This window comes from Pogoniulus pusillus, chromosome 39 (genome assembly GCF_015220805.1).
Source record: "Pogoniulus pusillus isolate bPogPus1 chromosome 39, bPogPus1.pri, whole genome shotgun sequence".
Classification (NCBI taxonomy): Eukaryota; Metazoa; Chordata; class Aves; order Piciformes; family Lybiidae; genus Pogoniulus; species Pogoniulus pusillus.
In genome coordinates, this window is record NC_087302.1 from 3,364,283 (window position 1) to 3,386,849 (window position 22,567).

Sequence of the window (22,567 nt, forward strand, 5' to 3'; positions counted from 1 at the left end):
AAGTTGGACTTGGTGATCCTGAGAGGCTTTTCCAGCCTGGATGATTCTGTGATTCTCTCGTGGTGGTTTTGTGACTCAGCTTCTACTTCCCCACCTCAGACTTGGAAGATTTCACTGTAGAGTGGCTTAGATAGGAAGGGACTTCAGAGCTCCAACCTCCCCCCCATGGGCAGGGACACCTCTCAGCTAGACTCAGCTGCTCAAGGACTCATCTAACCTGGCCTTGGAACACTCTGGGGCAGGAGGCAGCCACAGCCTCCCTGGTCAGCCTGTTCCAGAGTCTCACCACCCTCATACTGGAGAATCAGAGTCAACCAAGATGGAAAACACCTTTGAGATCATCCAGCCCAACCTAGCACCCAACACCTTCTAATCAACCAAACCATGGCACTAAGTGCCTCATGCAGCCTCCTCTTAAACACCTCCAGGCATGGGAACTCCTGCTGTGTCTGTGGACTCACTGCAGCAGGCTCAGGGCTGACATCTGAGTCCTGTCCTCAGCATCACCTCCTTATCACAGAACCACAGAACCCTTCAGCTTGCCTCTCAGGATCACCAAGTCCAACCTAGAACCCTACTCTGCAAGGTTCACCTTAAACCATCTCCCTAAGCACCACATCCAAACCACCCTGAAACACAGCCAGGCTGGCTGACTCCAGCACCTCCCTGGGCAGCTCATTCCAATCCCTGACCACTCTCTCCAGGAAAAGCTTTTCCCTAATGTCCAGTCCAAACCTCCCCAGCCTCAGCTTGAGGCCATTCCCCCTCATTCTGTCTCTCATTCCTGGTGAGAGGAGCCCAGCTGCAGCCTCTCCACACTGTCCCTTCAGGTAGTTGTAGACTTTAAGATCTTTAAGGTCCCTTCCAACTCCAACCATTCTCTAAGTCTGGGACATTTCACCTCTCCAGGCTTTGGAAGCCTGAGAGCTGTAGAGAGCAATGAGGTCTCCCTTCAGCCTCCTCTTCTTCAAACTAAAAGAAGTGGAAGTGGTTGAAGCCAAGAGCAGATTTCTCCTCTTAACTGCTCATAACCCTCCTTGTTTCTAGCTTTGTGCTGTGAACAGCTCATCACTGCCACGATGACATCTCCAAGCTCAGCCCAGCATCCAGCAGCAGACAGTGCCTGCAGACTCACTCTTGGACAAGGGAACCAGGTAATTATCTCTCCCACTTGTCCCTGCTGCTTTTTCTCCTCTTCAAAACTGTGATTTCTTCCATCAAATCAAAGCTCTCCTGAGTACATTTGAGTCAAAAAGAATTTAGCCTAATTGAGCAGGGCTTTCATCCTGAGGCTTTCACCTATCAGATCAGTGATTTATGAGCATTTTAAAGGGGAAGGAAGGGATAAAGCAGTTCAAACTGGCTGTAAAGGAAGGGCAAAGAGCAATCCTTGCTGCCAGTCCAGCCAGGGGGTGATGAGGTTGAGAGCAGCCATGCAGAGAAGGACTTGGTGGTGCTGGTGGGTGAGAAGTTGGCCATGAACCAGTGATAGGCACTGGCAGCCCAGAAGGCCAATGGCAAACAGCAGCAGCACAAATCTGGTCTGGGACATCAAATAGAATCCCAGAGAGGGGTGGGGTGGATTGGAAGGGACCTCCAAAGCTCAGCCAGTCCAAGCCCCTGCACTCAGCAGGGACATCCTCCACTAGAGCAGCTTGCTCACAGCCTTCTTCAGCCTGAGCTTGGCTATCTCTGCAGGGATGGAGCCTCAGCCACCTCGCTGAGCAACCTGCTGCAGTGCTCCAGCACCCTCCTGGTGCAGAACTTGTTCCTCACATCCAAGTTCAATCTGCTCTGCTCTCAGTTCAGAGCATTGGCCCTGGTCCTGTCCCTGCAGGCCTTTGGGAGCAGTCCCTCTGCAGCCCTCCTGTAGCTCCCTTCAGGGACTGGAAGGCAGCTCTAAGGTCTGCCTGGAGCCTTCTCTTCTCCAGGCTGAGCAACCTCAGCTCCCTCAGCCTGTCCTTGTAGCAGAGCTGCTGCATCCCCCTGAGCATTTTGATGTCCTCTGGACCCTGTCCATCAGGTCCATGTCCTTCCTGTGTGGAGGGCTCCAGAGCTGGCTGCAGACCTGCAGGTGAGGCCTCATCAGAGCAGAGGGGCAGGATCCCCTCTCTCCATCTCCAGCCACACTGCTTTGGATGCAGCCCAGCTTGGTGCTGCCCTTCTGTGCTGCCAGTGCCCACTGCTGGCTCCTCTCCACTTTCCTCTGGACCTGCACCATCAGGTCCACTTAGTGATGGAGCAGTGTCCTGATTACAGCACAGTCTCTCCAAGGCAATCACATCAAAGCTTCCAGAACCAATTTGTGATGAAAGAAGAAAAAAACAAAACTCCAAAGCCAACAACAACAAAAAAAATCTCCATGACAAAAAAGCACCTCCAGAGCCCCACCAAGGAAGCACCTCCAGAGCCCCACCAAGGAAGCACCTCCAGAGCCCCACCAAGGAAGCACCTCCAGAGCCCCACCAAGGAAGCACCTCCAGAGCCCCACCAAGGAGGCACCTCCAGAAGACCACCAAGGAGGCACCTCCAGAGCCCCACCAAGGTGGCACCTCCAGAAGACCACCAAGGAGGCACCTCCAGAGCCCCACCAAGGTAGCACCTCCAGAAGACCACCAAGGAGGCACCTCCAGAGCCCCACCAAGGTAGCACCTCCAGAAGACCAACAAGGAAGCACCTCCAGAGCTCCACCAAGGTAGCACCTCCAGAGCCCCACCAAGGAAGCACCTCCAGAGCCCCACCAAGGAAGCACCTCCAGAGCCCCACCAAGCAAGCACCTCCACAACCCCACCAAGGAAACACCTCCACAACCCCACCAAGGAAACACCTCCACAACAGAGAAACCATCTCCAGAAGATGAAGAAGCTGTGACAGGAGTGGAATTAAAGTCCCTAGCAAGTTGAAAGAGCTTCATTTAGAAGCTTTGAACTGTAGCCAAGTCCTGAGGAGGCTTGAGGGAGCTGCTTGTTTATTCCATCCACTCTGCATGAAACAAACAGCAGCAACAATAATAAATAGGCTCTGATATTAGCAGCAAAATATTGATTGTCAACAGTGGGTGGCCCAGGCAGCCTGCAGTAAACACTTCATGGAATGCTGAGTGGTGGAGCTAAGGCTTCCCCATTTAAAAGTGATCAAGCTAAGTTGGTTGCTTCTTTAATCAAGGAGGAGCTGGACAAGTTGCTTCAAAATCCTATTATGGAGAGTGGTCATTAGATGAAAGGATGCAGAGAGAGAAAATCATCTTCTTAAAGCCAGCTGCTGATGCAAGCATGTCCTGGAGCTGTGCTGAGCTTTTGATGAAGGGGGAAAAAAAAAAGGCTGAGGAGAAGGTTTGAAGCTGGGCTGGAGTTCATTGAATCAAGCAGGTTGGAAGAGAGCTCCAAGCTCAGCCAGCCCAGCCTAGCACCCAGCCCTGCCCAACTAACCAGACCATGGCACTAAGTGCCCCAGCCAGGCTTGGCTTCAACACCTCCAGCCACAGCCACTCCACCACCTCCCTGGGCAGCCCATTCCAGTGCCAATCACTCTCTCTGCCAGGAACTTCCTCCTCACATCCAGCCTAGACCTGCCCTGGCACAGCTTGAGGCTGTGTCCCCTTCTTCTGTTGCTGGCTTCCAACCCTGGCCTTACTTCTCACCCTGTCCTTGCTGCCAATCCTGTTCTAGCTTCCAACTCTGTTCCAGCTTCCCATCCTGTTCTTGCTTCCCACCATATCCTTGCTTCCCAATTGCCTGGCAGCAGAGCCCAACCCCACCTGGCTACAGCCTCCCTGCAGGCAGCTGCAGGCAGCAATGAGCTCTGCCCTGAGCCTCCTCTGCTGCAGGCTGCACCCCCCCAGCTCCCTCAGCCTCTCCTCACAGGGCTGTGCTCCAGGCCCTTCCCCAGCCTTGCTGCCCTTCTCCAAACACCTTCCAGCTCCTCAACATCTCTCTGCAGTGGAGGAGCCCAGAACTGGACACAGCATTCAAGGGGTGGCCTGAGCAGTGCTGAGCACAACAGTGGAGTCCCCAGGCAAGTGATTCAAAGCAGACAGCCTGAGTCATGCCCTTAGGGGCAGTGCCTCTGCTTCCAGAGCAGCCAGCCTGAATTTCCAGGGGATAAACAGAGTCTGCTCTGCTCTGCACAGATTCCCAGGCAGGACATCAGGATCCTGAGCCAGGCACAAAGCACTTCAAGCTGCACTGAAGGCTGAGGTGTGGTTAATAGAACACCAAGGATCAGAACCTGCTTTTATTTGAGTCTCTCAGCCAAAACTCTTGACTGACAGAAACTAGAAAGCAGCCTGGGAGCAGTGCCAGCTGCTCCACCAGCCCTGAGTTTAGGTTTCACCCACAGCCTGAAGCAGCTCTGAGCAGCAGATGAGGCAGATGATGCTATATAAAACAGCAACCCGAGTTTTAAATAGCTGCTTCTCTCCCCTCCCCCTACACTGCAGCTACTCCACAGGAATGGGAGCAATTCCTAGGAGGATGCCAATGCACTCGGGAATGCCTCTGGGATGCCTCCTCTTTGTTAAACGTGGCAGGAAGCTCCTCCCTGCCCCTCTGAGTTGCTGAACAAGTGTGGACAATATCTTTGCTCTGCTGCTCTGGCACAGGCTCAGACAGCAAGGGGCAGAGTCATAGAATCAAGCAGGTTGGCTGAGAGCTCCAAGCTCCTCCAGCCCAACCTAGCACCCAGCCCTGCCCAACCAACCAGACCATGGCACTAAGTGCCCCAGCCAGGCTTGGCTGCAACACCTCCAGCCACAGCCACTCCACCACCTCCCTGGGCAGCCCATTCCAATGCCAATCACTCTCTCTGACAACAACTTCCTCCTCACAGCCAGCCTCAACCTGCCCTGGCACAGCTTGAGGCTGTGTCCCCTTCTTCTGTTGCTGGCTGCCTGGCAGCAGAGCCCAACCTGCTTGATTCTGTGATTCCACAGCAAGGCTCTGAGATTCCAGCCTGGCCTCCCAGGTTGAGTGGCAGGGCAGTGGCAGGGCAGTGGGCAGGTGGGGTTGGGCTCTGCTGCCAGGCAGCCAGGGCCAGAAGAAGGGGACACAGCCTCAAGCTGTGCCAGGACAGGTCTAGGCTGGATGTTGTTAGGAAGTTGTTGTCAGAGAGAGTGATTGGCACTGGAATGGGCTGCCCAGGGAGGTGGTGGAGTCCCCATGCCTGGAGGTGTTGAAGAGGAGGCTGCTTGAGGCACTCAGTGCCAGGGGTTAGTTCATTAGAAGGCTTAGTGCTAGGTTGGACTTGATGATTTCAGAGCTCTTTTCCAACCTGGTTGATTCTGTTGTGGATTTCCCCCACCCTGGAAGTGTTCCAGGCCAGGTTGGATGAGGCCCTGGAGCAACTTGTGCTGGTGAGAAGTGTCCCTGCCTATGGCAGTTGGGGGTTGGGACTGAATGGTCTTGAAGATCTCTTCCACCCCAACCCATTCTGTGCCCCCATGGCTCTCTGACCTCTTGTGCTTTGTGTTTCAGCTGCGACCCAAACAGCCACTGCTGAAGATTTTGCAAGCTGCAGGTGCCCAAGGTGAAACCTTCACTCTGAAAGAGGTGAGCTAAGTTCTTGGGCACTGAAGCTGTGCCTGTCCCTGGCTGCTTTGAGGAGAGGGCACTTGATGGGATAAGGACAAAGCTGCCTACTCCTTTTTGTAGCCTCTGAAGCTCTTCAAACTGGGGGTAGGTTGCCCTGGAGCTGTTGGGATATCATAGAATGGTTTAGGTTGGAAGAGGGAGCTCAAAGCTCATCATCCAGTTCTAACTTCCCTGCCTATGGCAGGGACACCTCCCACTAGAACAGGTTGCTCAGGGAGTCATCCAGCCTGGTCCTGAACAGCAGGAGAGGGGAGATTGAGAAGAAGTTGTTTACAGTGAGGGTGGTGAGAGATTGGCACAGGTTGAGGGTGGTGAGACTCTGGCACAGGTTGAGGGTGGTGAGACTCTGGCACAGGTTTCCCAGGGAGGTTGTGGAGCACAGAAGCACCCAATGTGATCTTTGATCACATTGGGTGCTTCTGTGCTCCACAACCTCCCTGGAGGTGTTCAGGACCAGGCTGGATGAGTCCTTGAGCAACCTGTTCTAGTGGGAGCTGTCCCTGCCTATGGCAGAAGGGTTGGAACCAGCTGAGCTTTGAGCTCCCTTCCAACCTAAACCATTCCATGGTTCCATGAAACCAGCTTTGCATGGTTGGAATGGAGAGAGCTCAGTTTCCATTGCTGGCTGCATGTAGACATCACCATCCTGGTTTGGCCATAGTGAGTGGACTACTCTTAGCCACGTTTTGGTGACCCTGCCCTTCCAAGGGACTCCTTTGGGTGGGTAATGGGAGGTGGAACCTGCGTTTTGCTGTGTTCAATGCACTTTGCTTCCTCCTCTTGCACTTTGGATTCCTGACTCTAGCTGGCAGTGTCCTCCAGCTTGAAGAGGATGTTTCCTTTCCAGCCTGCTTTGTGGAGCTGCTGCTCTTGTTCCTGCACCCTGCAGACTGGCTCCTGGGATATGATGAGAGGCAATGGATTGAAGGTTGAGGAAGGCAGATTGGAAGTGGAGATTAGGAAGGGATTCTTGACAGGGAGGGTGAGGAGGCACTGGCACAGGTTGGCCGGGGAGGTTGTGGATCACAGACAGGGAGGAGGAGGAGGACTGGCACAGGTTGGCCAGGGAGGGTAAGGAGACTCTGGCACAGGTTGGCCAGGGAGGTTGTGGAGCACAGAGAGGGAGGATGGGGAGGCACTGGCACAGGTTGGCCAAGGAGGTTGTGGAGCACAGAGAGGGAGGATGAGGAGGCACTGGCACAGGTTGGCCAAGGAGGTTGTGGAGCACAGAGAGGGAGGGTGAGGAGACTCTGGCACAGGTTGGCCAGGAAGGTTGTGGAGCACAGACAGGGAGGGTGAGGAGGCACTGGCACAGGTTGGCCAGGGTGGTTGTGGAGCACAGACAGGGAGGGTGAGGCCACAACTCTTGCCTGGGAGGCACCCACCAAGTTGCAGAGGTGGCTCAAAAGCAGCTGCTGCTTATCTCCCACTGCACAGGGGCAGCAGGGGACAAAAGCCATGAAGAGAAGGCAGTGTCCAGGGTGCTTGGTGCAGGTGTGCTTGGTGTGCTTGGTGCAGGTGTGGCTAATGCTTGGGGGTTGTAGTTGATAGGAGGGTGAGCATGAGCCAGCAATGTGCTCTGGTGGCCAGCAGGGCCAGTGCCATCCTGGGGTGGGTTAGAAAGGCTGTGGTCAAGAGAGGTTCTCCTGCCCCTGTATTCTGTCCTAGTGAGGCCACATCTGCAGAACTGTGATCAGTTCTGGGCCCCTCAGTTTAAGGGAGACACAGAACTGCTGGAGAGAGTCCAGCACAGAGCCACAGAGATGCTGCAGGGAATGGAACAGCTCTGTTAGGAGCAGAGCCTGAGGGAGCTGGGGCTGGGAGCTTGGAGCAGAGCAGCTGAGAGGTGACCTCAGCAGTGCTGATAAAGATGCAAAGGTGAGTGGCAGAGGCTGGGGCCAGGCTCTGCTGGGGGATGCCCAATGCCAGCACAAGGGGCAGTGGTGGAAGCTGAGGCAGAGGAAGCTCCATGGGAACATGAGGAGGAATTTTTTGCCTGTGAGGGTGGCAGAGCCTGGCACAGGCTGCCCAGGGGGGCTGTGGAGTCTCCTTCCCTGGAGATGTTCAAACCCCACCTGGCTGTGTTCCTGTGTGACCTGCTCTGGGTGCTGCTGCTCTGGCAGGGCTTGGACTGGCTGAGCTGTGGAGGTCCCTTCCAGCCCCTGTGACTGATTCTCTGGTTGTGTCTCCTCAGGTCATGCATTACCTAGGCCAGTACATCATGGTGAGGCAGCTGTATGACAAAAGGCAGCAGCACATGGTCCACTGTGGAGGAGATCAGCTGGGAGATCTGCTGGGGCTGGAGAGCTTCTCTGTCAAAGATCCAAGGTAGGGCAAAATCTCCTCCGTTGTGTCTTCTGTTGTGTAGAGGGGGCTGAGACAGGAGGCTTTGGCATCCTGGAGCCAATGGCATCCTGGGCTGGCTCAGGAGCAGTGTGGGCAGCAGGACAAGGGAGGTTCTTGTGCCCCTGTGCTCAGCACTGCTCAGGCCACCCCTGGAGTGCTGTGTCCAGGTCTGGGCTCCTCCATTGCAGAGAGCTGTTGAGGTGCTGGAAGGTGTTTGGAGAAGGGCAGCAAGGCTGGGGAGGGGCCTGGAGCACAGCCCTGTGAGGAGAGGCTGAGGGAGCTGGGGGGGTGCAGCCTGCAGCAGAGGAGGCTCAGGGCAGAGCTCATTGCTGCCTGCAGGGAGGCTGTAGCCAGGTGGGGTTGGGCTCTGCTGCCAGGCAGCCAGGGCCAGAAGAAGGGGACACAGCCTCAAGGTGTGCCAGGGCAGGTCTAGGCTGGATGTTGTTAGGAAGTTGTTGTGAGAGAGTGATTGGCACTGGAATGGGCTGCTCAGGGAGGTGGTGGAGTCCCCATGCCTGGAGGTGTTGAAGAGGAGGCTGCCTGAGGCACTTAGTGCCAGGGGTTAGTTCATTAGAAGGCTTAGTGCTAGGTTGGACTGGATGATCTCAGAGCTCTTTTCCAACCTGGTTGATTCTGTTGTGGATGCTTCCAGGTGTTCCAGGCCAGGTTGGATGAGGCCTTGAGCAACCTGTCCTGGTGAGAGATGTCCCTGCCCATGGCAGGGGGGTTGGAACTGGCTGAGCTTTTAAGATCTCTTCCAACCCAACCCATTCTGTGACTCTGCTGAGTTCTGTCCCTGATTAAAGGCTGCTGCTGTGACGTTCTGAGTGTCCTCACCTCCTGCTTTCTTTCCCACAGCCCAGTCTATGACATGTTGAAAAGGAACCTGACTTCTGCTGCCCTGACAGGTAGGTTTGGCACAGTGTGGGCAGGTCTATTCAATGTAGTGTTGATGTAAGGAGGTAAGTACTGAGCCTGAGGAAAGAGAACTGTGTTCTGAAGCTGCATCAAACTGCTGCTGAGATCTCTTTGGAGCCATCTGCATTTCCTCTGTCTTTGTCCACCATCAGGAGCTGTGATTTGAAATGAGTTCATTGTGTTAAGTCTTGTGGCTGCCTGTAACCCAACCCTGGCCAAACCCTGGAGCAGCAGACACAGAGTGGCTGGAGGCAGCCTGCCAGGGCTGAGTGCTGTGGAGGAACAAAGCAGTGTGTGGCTGTAGGACCCCATCCAGAGCATCACTGATTTCTCAGTTTCATAGAAGCCTGGAATGGCTCAGGGACCTCAGAAATCATTTCTGACCACCCTGCCGTGGGCAGGGACAGCTCTTAACCAGATTCAGCTGCTCAAGGCCTCATCCAGCCTGGCTTTGGACACCCCCAGGCAGGAGGCAGACACAGCCTGTTCCACTCTCACCACCCTCCTACTGAAGAACTGCCTCAGCTCCAGTCTAACCCTGCTCTCCTTCAGCTTCAAACCCTTCTCCCTTGGCCTGTCTTTAGACAGCCTCATGAGAAGTCTCTTTGCAGCCTTCCTGTAGGATGCCTTCAGGTACTGGAAAGCTGCTCTGAGGTCTCCCCAGAGAGCCTCATGCCATGCTGTGGCTTCTCACTCTCATAATCCTGAGAGCAGGCACCAAAGTGCTGCAGTCACAGAGGTCTGGACTTTAATCAAACACTTGAACCTTTAAAGGTCACTCTTAGCATGCCCAGCTCATGAGGCAACTCAAACCAAAGCAAATCAATCTCCACTGGGAGTCCTTCAGACAGATATTAACATTTATCCTTAAACCAAGCCCAGCTCCTGGCTCCCTTCAGCCACTTCCCCTAGGCCAGCTGAGGAGCTTCATTTGATTAGAACCATCCCCTCCTGGTGGAGCTGGAAGCAAACCATGAGGGAGCTGCACCTGGAGAGCTGTGGGTTCTTGAGCTGGACTTGTGTAGTTCACAGAGTCACTGAGGTTGCAAAAGGCCTCTAAGATCATCAGGTCCAACCATCAACCCAACCCCACTGTGGCCACCAAACCATGACCCCAGCTGCCATGGCCACAGGTTTCTTCAACACCTCCCTGGGCAGCCTGTGCCAATCCCTGAGCACTTGCAGGAGAGAAATTGCTCCTAATCTCCATCCTAAACCTCCCCTGGTGCAGCTTGAGGCCTTAGCTCCTCCTAAAGGCTTAGCCTCCTTTTGCACACCCAGATGAGAGCTTCTGCAAAGGTAGAAACTGAGAAGACACAACCTCGAAGTGCTTTGTCCTCTGCTCTGAGCCATGTTTGGGTGCCTCTGAGGTTCCCCTCCTCTTTTCTTTACCTGATTGGAGTCTCCTCTGAAGACACTGCCTGCAGAGTAACTGTGTGAGTGCTGTTCCCCTGGCTGCTGATTCCCCTGGCCTCTTCCCTATGGCAGTGCCCATGGAGAGCAAAGGATCCCAGGCAGCCACCCTCTCCTCTGCTGCCCTTGGATGAGCTGTGTGCCCATGGCTGTGTGTGTGTGTGTGTGGCTGGGCCAGTCACAGAGTCCCTGAATGGCTTAGGTTGGAAAGGACCTTAGAGATCATCTGCTCCAACCTGCCTGCCCTGGTGTAAGCCCTTCAGGCTGCCCCAGGAAGTGCTGATCCTGCCAGGAGCTGATCTCTGGGTCCTGCCACCCCTGGCTGCTTGTCTGTGACTGTGCCTAGGAAACCAACCAAGCTTGGCAGACCAGAGCAGACCTTCAGTAAATCCATAGGGATCCCAGAATGGTTTAGGTTGGAAGGGACCTCCAAAGCTCAGCCAGTCCAAGCCCCTGCACTCAGCAGGGACATCCTCCACTAGAGCAGCTTGCTCACAGCCTTCTTCAGCCTGAGCTTGGCTATCTCTCTAAGGATGGAGTCTCAACCATCTCCCTGAGCAACCTGCTGCAATGCTCCAGCACCCTCCTGGTGCAGAACTTGTTCCTCACATCCAAGCTCAGTCTGCTCTGCTCTCAGTTCAGAGCATTGGCCCTGGTCCTGTCCCTGCAGGCCTTTGGGAGCAGTCCCTCTGCAGCCCTCCTGTAGCCCCCTTCAGGGACTGGAAGGCAGCTCTAAGGTCTCCCTGGAGCCTTCTCTTCTCCAGGGTGAGCAACCTCAGCTCCCTCAGCCTGTCCTTGTAGCAGAGCTGCTGCATCCCCTTGAGCATTTTGATGTCCTCTGGACCCTGTCCATCAGGTCCATGTCCTTCCTGTGTGGAGGGCTCCAGAGCTGGCTGCAGACCTGCAGGTGAGGCCTCATCAGAGCAGAGGGGCAGGATCCCCTCTCTCCATCCACACTGCTTTGGATGTAGCCCAGCTTGGTGCTGCCCTTCTGTGCTGCCAGTGCCCATTGCTGGCTCCTTTCCAGCTTCTCCCCCACCAGCACCCCCAAGTCCTTCTCTTCAGGGCTGCTCTCAGCCTCAGAACCCCCCAGCCTGAGTTTCTATCTAGGACTGCCCAGACCTGGGTACAGGACTGAAGAGCCAGAGGGCTTTGAGAGGTCTACATGTGTCAGGTTGTGTGGTAGCTGCTGGTGTTCATTAACCCAGGCAGTGCTTATCAGCACAGCATTGTGCAGATTGTCTCAGGCACTTCTTTTAAGTACACTTAGAGAAGTCAAAGTGACTGCAGGACATCTTTCTAATCAAGCCTGAGCTCTTCCAGAGGGCTTTTTATCAGCTGGTGTCCTCACTTGGCTCCCCTTGCACTCTCCAGTGTCCCTCAGGCAAACTGAACACCTCACTTGAAGGATGTTTTGGATAGTCTGTGGTGGCCTTCCAAAAGGGAAACCATCCAAGATGTGAAATGTCTTTTCCATCAGGCTCTTTGAGGCTGCTTTGCTTTACTGTCAGTGTTAGAAGGGGTTAAATCCTCCCCTCTTCCAGGCCCTCTGCAGTTCTGGATGAGTCACTTGGCTTCACTTGTCCTTCAGGCATTAAATAATGACTGCAGGAGCTGCAGGGTGATGGAAAAGCTGAAAGGAAAGCTGAACTCCTGCACAGAAGGCAGGGAATATGGGATAGAGCCCTGGGAATGTGTGGGCTTGTGGTTTGATACATTTTATGCCCCATGAAGTGGGCAAGAAGTGGTTCACTTTTTAGCCTGTAGCAGCAGTTTTGGTTGTCTTCCCCCCAGTGCCATGCCCTGTGGTGCCAGTCAGGACTGTTCTGGCTTGCCTGGTGTGGAATTGCTTTGGTGAATTGCAAGGGGAGCAGGCAGGAGCCATCCTTGGCATCTTCTGTTCCCTGCCAAGTCCTGGTGTGCAGGAAGATCTCTTTCAACTTGCTTGGGTTTGCTCTTTGGGATGCCCTTTTAATTGACTCTTGGGGCCAACATCATCACCTGGGTTCAGCTGTGTTGTGGATGTGGACACAGTTACCTAAGGAGCTGCTTGCTGGGCAGGGAATTTCCCTTTCTTTGGGCCAGTCCTTGCTCTTCATGCTCATATCCTTCAGGAATGCTTCTTTTCCTGTCTCCTGAAAGAGAGTCCTGAGGGATTTATGGATCACAGAATCACAGAATGCTTTGGGTTGGAAGAGACCTTCAAGATCATCCAGTTCCAATCTCTCTGCCATAGGCAGGGACACCTCCCACTAGAACAGGTTGCTCAAGGACTCATCTGACCTGGCCTTGAACACCTCCAGGGAGGTTGTGGAGCACAGAAGATCTTTGATCACATTCTGTGCTTCTGTGCTCCACAACCTCCCTGGGCAACCTGTGCCAGTCTCTCACCACCCTCACTGCAAACAACTTCTTCCTAACATCCACTTTCAATCTCTCCTCTGCCCCTTCAAACCCATTCCTCCTCCTCCTCTCATTCCCAGACCTTGTCATTAGTCCCTCCCCAGCCCTCCTGTAGCCCCCTTCAGATCCTGCAAGGCCACTCCAAGGTCTCCTCCAAGCCTTCTCCTCTCCAGCCTGCACAGCCCCAACGCTCTCAGCCTGTGCTCACAGCAGAGCTGCTGCAGCCCTCTCAGCATCTTGGTGGCCTCCTCTGCACTGGCTCCAACACTTCCATGTCCTGCTTGTGCTGGGGGCTGCAGAACTGCCCCCAGGACTGCAGGTGGGGTCTGAGGAGAGCAGAGCCAAGGGGCAGAATCCCCTCCCTTGCCCTGTGCCCACACTGCTCTTGCTGCAGCCCAGCACAGGGTTGTGTCTGGGCTGCACTCACACTGCAGGCTCCTGGGGAGCTTTTCATCAGCCCAGACCCCCAGGGGCTGTTCCTCAGGGCTGCTCTCAGCCATTCCCCACCCAGCCTGCAGCTGTGCTTGGAGCTGCAGGAACATCTGGTCCAACCTTTCCAGGTGCTGGTGGAGCTGACCTGAGCTGTCCCAGCAGCCTGTCCAGCTGAGCCTTCAAGCTGAGCAGCGCAGGGGAATCTGCTGCATCCCTCAGGAGGCGATTCCAGATCAGACCCATAGATTGCTTTGAGTTGGAAGTGATCTTGAAGACCCATCTAGTTCCAACCCCAACCTGGCACTGACAGGCACCCCTCCCTCTAAAGCATGCTGCACAGTGCCAGCTTCTCTTCTGGATTCCAATGGGAATCTCCCCCAGCATTCACTCCTCTCCATCACCTTCTTGCCTTTCCCGTGAGGGGGAAGCCTCCAACTAGGGACACCTTAGAGGTCTGCCAAGCCTGGCTGGTGGGTTGCTTGCTGAAGAGCCCTCTGTGTTGTGAGAATGGTTACTACCAGGGAAGGTTTTTTCTCTTCTTTTACCTGCCATCTAGATGCTGCAGAGACTCTCCCAAAGGAGCAGAGCGTCGATAGGCCAAGCCAAGACCAGCTGAAGGTAAACCCCCACTGCCTGGTGGTTTCTTTTCTTGTACAGAGTGCCCCTTCTCTGTACCTGTGCATGGTGGACTGCCAGAACTTTGTGCTGCTTGGCTGCCAGGTCCTCAACCCTCCTGTAAAGTTCTTGGGAGTCCACAGAGCAGGGACAGAGTGACCCTTCTCTGTTCTCCTCCTCCTAACAGAGTACCAGTCTCTGAGCGCGTTGGTCTGGGCTGTAGCACTTCTGGTCCTCAGTTCCTCCAGCCTGCTCTGGAGTTTTCCTTCTCTTTTCCTTCCCATCCCTCTCCCAACCCCTTCATTCTCTCTCAGTAGGAATTGCCAAGCCCTGAAGCTTTCTGAAAGGATATTTTTGTTGTCTTGGAGCAGGATTTGTTTTCAGAAGCTTGCAGGTGGAGCCTGAAACCTAGGAAAAATCTTTGCCCTTCTTCCAACTTGGTGCTTTTGGGGGTTGAGGTTGCCTGAGCTGGGAGGTGTTTTTTAGGGGGAGGGGGGTCAGGAATCTCACAGCATTGCTGCCATCAGAAATGGGAAGTGTTTGGATTTCTGCCAGCCTTAAGGTTTTTCCTAGGTTGCAGGTGTGTTGTTTGTGCTGCTCACAGGTGCCTTAGAGGCCTTCAAGGGTTAACAGGCTGCAGGTTTTGCTCAGAACCTTTTTTGTTTCTCTTCCTAACTTCTTGCTCTTGGACTGCAGCTGGAGACTGGGACTGGAAGTGCTACATCCCCTTGTCCCTGTAAGCTCTGCTGGACTAACATCTGGGTTGTTTCTTTTCCTTCCTCCATGCAGTTTAGCCAGCAAGAAGGAGGTTCCATGGCTGGGATCATGGAGGGGGAGAGCACTGCTGCTGCTTTGTCTACCTCAGAGCAAAACTGTGAGCGTTGTGAAGGTGAGTGGCAGCTCTCCTGTGCTCACACAATGGCCACAAGCTCAGCTCCTCTGTCCCTTCCCCACTGGGCCAAGTTGAGCTCTGCATCAGCAGAAGCATAGAATCACAGAATGGCTCAGGCTGGAAGGGACCTCAGAGCTCATCTGCTCCAACCTCCTGCCATGCCCAGGGACACCTCTCAACCAGACTCAGCTGCTCAAGGCCTCTTCCAGCCTGGCCTTGAACATTGCCAGGCAGAAAGCAGCCACAGCCTCCCTGGGCAGCCTGTGCCAGACTCTCACCACCCTCATACTGGAGAGCTTCTTCCTCAGCTCCAGTCTAACCCTGCTCTGCCTCAGTTTCAAACTATTCCCCCTTGGTCTGGCTCAGATACCCTCAAGGAAGGTCTCTCTGGAGCCTTCCTGCAGGATTCCTTCAGGCTCTGGCAGGCAGCTCTAAGGTCCTCCTGGAGCCTTCTCCTCTCCAGGCTGCACCCCCCCAGCTCCCTCAGCAGCAAGTGGCTGTCAGAGCAAGAAAGGTTCCTCAAGTCAGCTGGAGCCAGGTTTTGCCTCTGCTGGTCCCTCCAGCGCTGACTTGGGCTCTGCTTGGCTCTTACAGACAAAGACTTGCTAGAAAACCTCTCTAAAAGCAAGAAGCCTAAGCTGGACCTGGTGTTTGAGGAGTGGGATGTGGCTGGACTGCCCTGGTGGTTTTTAGGCAACCTCAGAAGCAATTACAAGTCCAGAAGTAATGGATCCACAGACATCCAGACCAACCAGGTGCGTGGCCACCTCGCACAGCTGTGCTGGCTTCTCTTCCTCTCCTCTTCTGCCTTTCCAAGCAAATCAAATCCTCTCCCCCTTTCTCTCTCCCTCCCTCCCTTTCTCTCTCCCTCCCTTTCTCTCTCCCTCCCTTTCTCTCTCCCTCCCTTTCTCTCTCCCTCCCTTTCTCTCTCCCTCCCTTTCTCTCTCCCTCCCTTTCTCTCTCCCTCCCTTTCTCTCTCCCTCCCTTTCTCTCTCCCTCCCTTTCTCTCTCCCTCCCTTTCTCTCTCCCTCCCTTTCTCTCTCCCTCCCTTTCTCTCTCCCTCCCTTTCTCTCTCCCTCCCTTTCTCTCTCCCTCCCTTTCTCTCTCCCTCCCTTTCTCTCTCCCTCCCTTTCTCTCTCCCTCCCTTTCTCTCTCCCTCCCTTTCTCTCTCCCTCCCTTTCTCTCTCCCTCCCTTTCTCTCTCCCTCCCTTTCTCTCTCCCTCCCTTTCTCTCTCCCTCCCTTTCTCTCTCCCTCCCTTTCTCTCTCCCTCCCTTTCTCTCTCCCTCCCTTTCTCTCTCCCTCCCTTTCTCTCTCCCTCCCTTTCTCTCTCCCTCCCTTTCTCTCTCCCTCACTTTCTCTCTCCCTCCCTTTCTCTCTCCCTCCCTTTCTCTCTCCCTCCCTTTCTCTCTCCCTCCCTTTCTCTCTCCCTCCCTTTCTCTCTCCCTCCCTTTCTCTCTCCCTCCTCATCCTTTTGTCTTTTCATCTTTCCACCTCCCCACTCCAAGATTTTCAGCCTCTCTTCCCTTATGTCTTCAATCTCCCAGCCTTTCCCATCAGGTGGTTGGTTGCCCTGTGATGCTCTTAGCCAAACCTGCTGCTCACTAAAGGCTGTGCTCAGCCCTTGGGGGTCCTGCTGCACTCCAGAGCCTTGGTTGTGGTTCAGGAGCTGTGTCTTTGCTGCCTTGGAAGCTGTTACGAGGTGGCTGCAGCACAGTGATCAGCGAGCAGGGGGAACAAGCTGCTTGGCAGAGGGGTGACCTGGTGGGAGCTGCTCCTTTCCCTCTCCCAGGGGTGCCTGGAGAAGGCTGTTAGTGAGTGAGGAGAAGGCAGAGGTGATGACTGTGGGTGCTGCAAGTCCTGCTGCTGAGCTGAGTGCTTTCTCCCATCTCTCTTCCAACAGGACATAGACACTGCCATTGTTTCAGATACTACTGATGATCTTTGGTTCCTCAACGAGTGCCCAGCAGAGCAGAGCAGTGCTGCAGTCAAGGTGGAAGCTGTTGACTGTGAGGAAGTGAAAGAAGGTGACAAAAAGGTAGCTTTCCAAGCAGCCAAAGGGGGTTTGTGTGTGTGTGAGAGTGTTCCACAGGCTGGGCCTGCTGGAGTTTGCTCTCCTGGAGGAGCTGGATCTGAGACCACTCTCCAAGAGCCACAGCTGGGTCGTGGGAAGGCTCTCAGCATTCTGTGCATGGGGTGAGAGCTTCCCTGTGAGGTCAGGCTGCTGGGCTTGGGGTGAAATGACTCTAATGAAGGCATGAAAGTAATGACACAACAGAATCACAGAATTAAACAGGTTGGAAAAGACCTTTCAGGTCATTGAGTCCAACCTCTCACCTAACGCCTTCTAATCACCTAACCCATGGCACTGAGTGCCTCATGCAGCCTCCTCCAGCCACGGCCACTCCATCACCTCCCTGGGCAGCCCATTCCAATGCCAGTCACTCTCTCTGCCAGCAGCTTCCTCCTAACATCCACCCTGGACCTGCCCTGGCACAACTTGAGGCTGTGTCCCCATCTTCTGTCCCTGGCTGCCTGACAGCAGAGCCCAACCCCACCTGGCCACAACCTCCCTTCAGGTAGCTGCAGACAGCAATGAGCTCTGCCCTGAGCCTTCTCCTCTCCAACCATGCTCTTGCTCCTCTTCTCCCACCAAGCACCTGGGCTTAGCTTCATGCTGGTTAACTGCCACAAATGTGTCTTGCAAGTAAGATTTGGTTATCCAGTCTCTTTGTATGAAGATTTCTTCCCAACATCCACCCTGAACCTGCCCTGGTACAGCTTGAGGCTGTGTCCTCTTGTTCACAGGCTCACAGGATACCAGGGAAGGGACCCAAAGAGATCATTGAGCCCAACCCCCCTGCCAGAGCAGGACCACACAATCCAGCTCAGGGCACACAGCAACACATCCAGACAGGCCTGGAAAGGCTCCACACAAGGAAACTCCACAACCTCTCTGGGCAGCCTGTGCCAGGGCTCTGGGACCCTTCCAGGCAAGAAGTTGCCTCTTGTGCTGAGCTGCAACCTCCTGTGCTGCAGCTTCCATCCACTGCTGCTTGTCCTGTGCCAGGGAGCAGTGAGCAGAGCCTGTCCCCCCTCCTGACACCAACTGAAATTCCAGCAGCAGCTGTCCTGTATTTCTACAGCCACCATCTGCAGGACTTAAGGAGAGGAGATTTAGACTGGAGATAAGGAAGAAAATCTTGACAAGGAGGATGGTGAGGCACTGGCACAGGTTGCCCAGGGAGGTTGTAGAGCTCAGAAGCACAGAACATGACAAGGAGGGTGGTGAGGCACTGGCACAGGTTGCCCAGGGAAGTTGTAGAGCTCAGAAGCACAGAACATGACAAGGAGGATGGTGAGGCACTGGCACAGGTTGCCCAGGGAAGTTGTAGAGCTCAGAAGCACAGAACATGACAAGGAGGATGGTGAGGCACTGACACAGGTTGCCCAGGGAAGTTGTAGAGCTCAGAAGCACAGAACATGACAAGGAGGATGGTGAGGCACTGGCACAGGTTGCCCAGGGAAGTTGTAGAGCTCAGAAGCACAGAACATGACAAGGAGGGTGGTGAGGCACTGGCACAGGTTGCCCAGGGAAGTTGTGGAGCTCAGAAGCACAGAACATGACAAGGAGGATGGTGAGGCACTGGCACAGGTTGCCCAGGGAGGTTGTGGAGCTCAGAAGCACAGAATATGACAAGGAGGGTGGTGAGGCACTGACACAGGTTGCCCAGGGAGGTGTCCAAAGCCAGGTTGGATGAGGCCTTGAGCAGTGTGGGCTTGTGGGAGCTGTCCCTGCCCATGGCAGGGGGATTGGAGCTGGATAATCTTCAAGATCCTTTCCAACCCAACCCATTCTGTGATCCTGTGAATGAATTAGTGACGGGTAAAGAAAATCTCACTTCCCATTGTGGTGGAGGTCACTGTAAGACAGCCTGGCCTGGCTCTGGATGCAGTCTGGCAGCAAGATTTGGCATGGGGTAACAAATCAACTCTGTGCCCATAAGGCTGAGGTCAGGATTTCTTCCCTGGCAAAAGAGCAGGAGCCCTCAGATGTGTCTGTGTTGTTTGTGTGGTTCTTGTGTGCAGCAGAGAGAGGTCTGAGCTGACCACAGGCAGACAAAACTTGCAGGCAGCCCAGCAGCAGTTGCCACAGTACTGGAAGACAGGACACAAAAGTGGCTTTTGATTCACTTCCAGGGGTGGCTTCATTGCCATGGGGCAGTTATCTGGGCATTCACTTTTGATGCCCAGTGCCAGGCACATCATCAGTCAACATTCTTCTGCCCCTCTAATGCTTCCACTCTCCCCAGGTGCCTGAGGAAGCCTGTTGGCATGACCTGGAGGATTCTCAGTGCCTGAGTGATGACACAGACACAGAAGCTGCTTCTGAGGTAGGACCTGAGCCCATCACTGCTCTGACCCACCCGGTCCAAAGGCACCCAAGTGTCTCTGCCAGCTAGAGAAAAGTCCTGGAACTTCATGGTTGCAGCCACTTCTGTTGGCAGTGTGAGAGAATGCAGATGTGGGCAGCAGGTGGAGAGAGCTGACCTGTGCCAGGGTCTCACCACCCTCAACCTCTGCCAGTGTCTCACTGCCAACAGCTTCTTCCTAACATCCACTTTCAATCTCCCCTCTGCCACTTCAAACCCATTCCTCCTCCTCTCATTACAAGCCCTTGTCAATAGTCCCTCTGATGGAGTCCTCAGTATCCAGCATGGGCAGCACAATGTGAAGTTAGTACTGACAATATCCATGCATGTCTTAATCAGGTTAATTGCACATTGTCCTCTGAAAGGAAATTTGGAGTCCAGTCCTTTAGATTCAGGAATCTAAAGCAAGTCCTTTGCAGTCACTGAGGTGAGCTGCCCACACTCCAAAAACTAAAAACCCCAAACCAAGCCCTTCTTTAGTAGAAATTTCTGTGCCAAGATCAAGGTTCCTTTGAGTGCAGAGTGTCCAGAGCAGCTCTGAAGCTGTCACTGCCTTTGACATGAGAAGAAAATCCACTTAAGAGCTCTGCTCACTGCTGCCTAGGATAGGACAAGCAGCAATGGATGGAAGCTGCAGCACAGGAGGTTGCAGCTTAACAAGGCTCTGCTGGGGGATGCCCAATGCCAGCACAGAGCCAGAGAGATGCTGCAGGGAATGGAACAGCTCTGTTAGGAGCAGAGCCTGAGGGAGCTGGGGCTGGGAGCTTGGAGCAGAGCAGCTGAGAGGTGACCTCAGCAATGGCTATAAAGATGTGCAGGTGAGTGGCAGAGGCTGGGGCCAGGCTCTGCTGGGGGTTGCCCAATGCCAGCACAAGGGGCAGTGGTGGAAGCTGAGGCAGAGGAAGTTCCATGGGAACATGAGGAGGAATTTTTTGCCTGTGAGGGTGGCAGAGCCTGGCACAGGCTGCCCAGGGGGGCTGTGGAGTCTCCTTCCCTGGAGATGTTGAACCCCCACCTGGCTGTGTTCTGTGTGACCTGCTCTGGGTGCTGCTGTTCTGGCAGGGGGCTTAGACTGGCTGAGCTTTGCAGGTCCCTTCCAGCCCCTGACACTGTGTGATACACCACCACAGCTCACATGTGCTCCTCTCTCTGGCCCCCAGGACTGCTGGCAGTGCACCAAGTGCAAGAAGTTCAACTCCCCAGGCAAAAGGTACTGCTACCGCTGCTGGGCCCTGCGCAAGGACTGGTACTCAGACTGTCCCAGGCTGCCTCATTCCCTTTCTCTCTCTGACATTGATGCTATGCAAAAGAAAACTGAGGAGGATGACGATGAAGGCATTGATGTCCCAGACTGCAGAAGGACGATTTCAGCTCCAGTTGGCCAACCCAAGGACCTGTACGTGGTAGAGACTAAATCCCGCGTGGGTGCCTGCAGCTCTCTGGAGTCGTTGGACTTGGCAGGAGGCTGTGAGAGCAAGGAGGAGGCCTTGCTGCACAAAAAGGAGGAGGAGATGCAGTCTTTAGAGAGCATCAAAACGTTACTCAATCCTTGCTTCTTGTGCCAGCACAGACCGAGGGATGGGAACATTGTCCACGGCAGGACTGCTCACCTCGTGGCCTGCTTCAGGTGTGCCAAGATGCTGAAGAAGAAGAGGTCTCCGTGCCCGGTGTGCAGGAAGGAGATCGAGTTGGTGATCAGGATCTTTATGGGGTAGCTGTGCCCCTCCAGGCCTCTCTGCACCTCAGCTGTTTCTTGCACTCGCACAGACCCTGACTGCAGAGCCCAGGCAGGGAATACCAAAGGGAATGAAGGTTCAGATCTGTCCCAGGACCAGGGAGGGATGCTCTGCACTCACTCTGAGGGGTGCTGTGCACTCACTCTGAAGGGTGCTGTGCACTCACTCTGAGGGGTGCTGTGCACTCACTCTGAGGGGTGCTCTGCACTCACTCTGAGGGGTGCTGTGCATTCACTCTGAAGGGTGCTGTGCACTCACACTGAGGGGTGCTCTGCACTCACTCTGAGGGGTGCTGTGCACTCACTCTGAAGGGTGCTGTGCACTCACACTGAGGGGTGCTCTGCACTCACTCTTAGGGGTGCTCTGCATTCACTCTGAGGGGTGCTGTGCACTCACTCTGAGGGGTGCTGTGCATTCAGGGGTGCTCTGCACTCACTGAGGGGTGCTGTGTATTCAGGGGTGCTCTGCACTCACACTGAGGGGTGCTCTGCACTCACACTGAGGGGTGCTCTGCACTCACTGTGAGGGATGCTCTGCATTCAGGGGTGCTGTGCATTCACTCTGAGGGGTGCTGTGCATTCACTCTCAGGGGTGCTCTGCATTCAGGGGTGCTGTGCATTCACTCTGAGGGGTGCTGTGCATTCACTCTGAGGGGTGCTCTGCATTCAGGGGTGCTGTGCATTCACTGTGAGGGGTGCTCTGCACTCACACTGAGGGGTGGTCTGCATTCAGGGGTGCTCTGCGCTCACACTGAGGGGTGCTCTGGATTCAGGGGTGCTGTGCATTCACACTGAGGGGTGCTCTGCACTCACACTGAGGGGTGCTCTGCACTCACACTGAGGGGTGCTCTGCGTTCAGGGGTGCTCTGCACTCACTCTGAGGGGTGCTCTGCATTCAGGGGTGCTGTGCATTCACTGTGAGGGCTCCTCTGTGTTAACTGAAGCAGCATTCACTGGTGGGTGTCTCCTGGAGGGAGCAGGGAGTGACCAGCAGCAGGTTGCTCTCTGTTGCTGCAGCTTTGGAATTGTCTGAGTCTTCTGCTCTCAGCTTTGGTGCTGCCAGCAGAATTCTCTGTTCTGACAACTGCTCCTTGAAGAGGAGAAAAAAAAAGAAACCTTTTGGAAAGGAACTTTTGGCTGCTGGAGTGGTCTTCTCCTGCCAGTTCAACCCTGTGCAATGCCTCCTAAGGGAGGAATCTGCATCTTGAGATGAGAGATAGGAGGGTTGGGGGGGGTGGGGGAGAAAACAAAGACTGAGTGGAAGGCAAATAGAGAAGCCTGATCCAAGGATCAGTTCTCCTGAGGGCAGTGGGATGCAGGGAATCTGCTGTCTGATTTCTGGGTGGTTGCTGTTGTTGTTTAATGTGGGTTTGTTCAATGAAGTGAAGATCTTTTGGCTCCCAGACCCCCAATCAGCTCCTGCCAACCTTTTCCTCTGTGGCTATCTCTGGTCACACAGCAGATGGCAAAAGCAACCTGTTGGGTGTTAAAAGACTTTGTTGTTGGAGCTTTTACCTTTCCTAGTGGTTTCCTTTTCCCCCTCATGCTGTCTTGCATAGCTTTGCTGGTGCCTTCTCAACATCAGCTCAGCAGCTGGATTGAATCAGAGCAACTCCTGTGCATCTTTGGGGATGTTCTCACAGCTCTTACCTGCCTCATCTCATCAGGCCAGGCCAGGCAGAAGATGGTTCACACTTCAGTGTGTGCAGTGGATTTAAAGACAGGATCTGAGGAGGGAAAGGATCATTCCTCTAAAGCCCTGATTGCTGCTGATTAATCTGTGCACTGTGCTTG

General features: G+C 54.5%; 1 protein-coding gene across 2 annotated transcripts in view; it reads left to right on the forward strand.

The window, feature by feature from the left end:
• Positions 1-22,280, forward strand: part of MDM4 (MDM4 regulator of p53) — a 32,905-nt gene extending 10,625 nt beyond the window's left edge. For both annotated transcript variants that reach the window (XM_064173558.1, XM_064173559.1), the window contains exons 2-11: positions 1,048-1,154; positions 5,472-5,546; positions 7,783-7,916; positions 8,793-8,842; positions 13,657-13,718; positions 14,505-14,604; positions 15,202-15,362; positions 16,509-16,643; positions 18,919-18,999; positions 20,199-22,280. In XM_064173558.1, coding sequence (XP_064029628.1) covers positions 1,080-1,154; positions 5,472-5,546; positions 7,783-7,916; positions 8,793-8,842; positions 13,657-13,718; positions 14,505-14,604; positions 15,202-15,362; positions 16,509-16,643; positions 18,919-18,999; positions 20,199-20,753 — 1,428 coding nt within the window. In that variant the 5' untranslated portion in view covers positions 1,048-1,079 and the 3' untranslated portion in view covers positions 20,754-22,280. The remainder of the gene's footprint in view (positions 1-1,047; positions 1,155-5,471; positions 5,547-7,782; positions 7,917-8,792; positions 8,843-13,656; positions 13,719-14,504; positions 14,605-15,201; positions 15,363-16,508; positions 16,644-18,918; positions 19,000-20,198) is intronic.
• Positions 22,281-22,567: the final 287 nt, after the last annotated feature.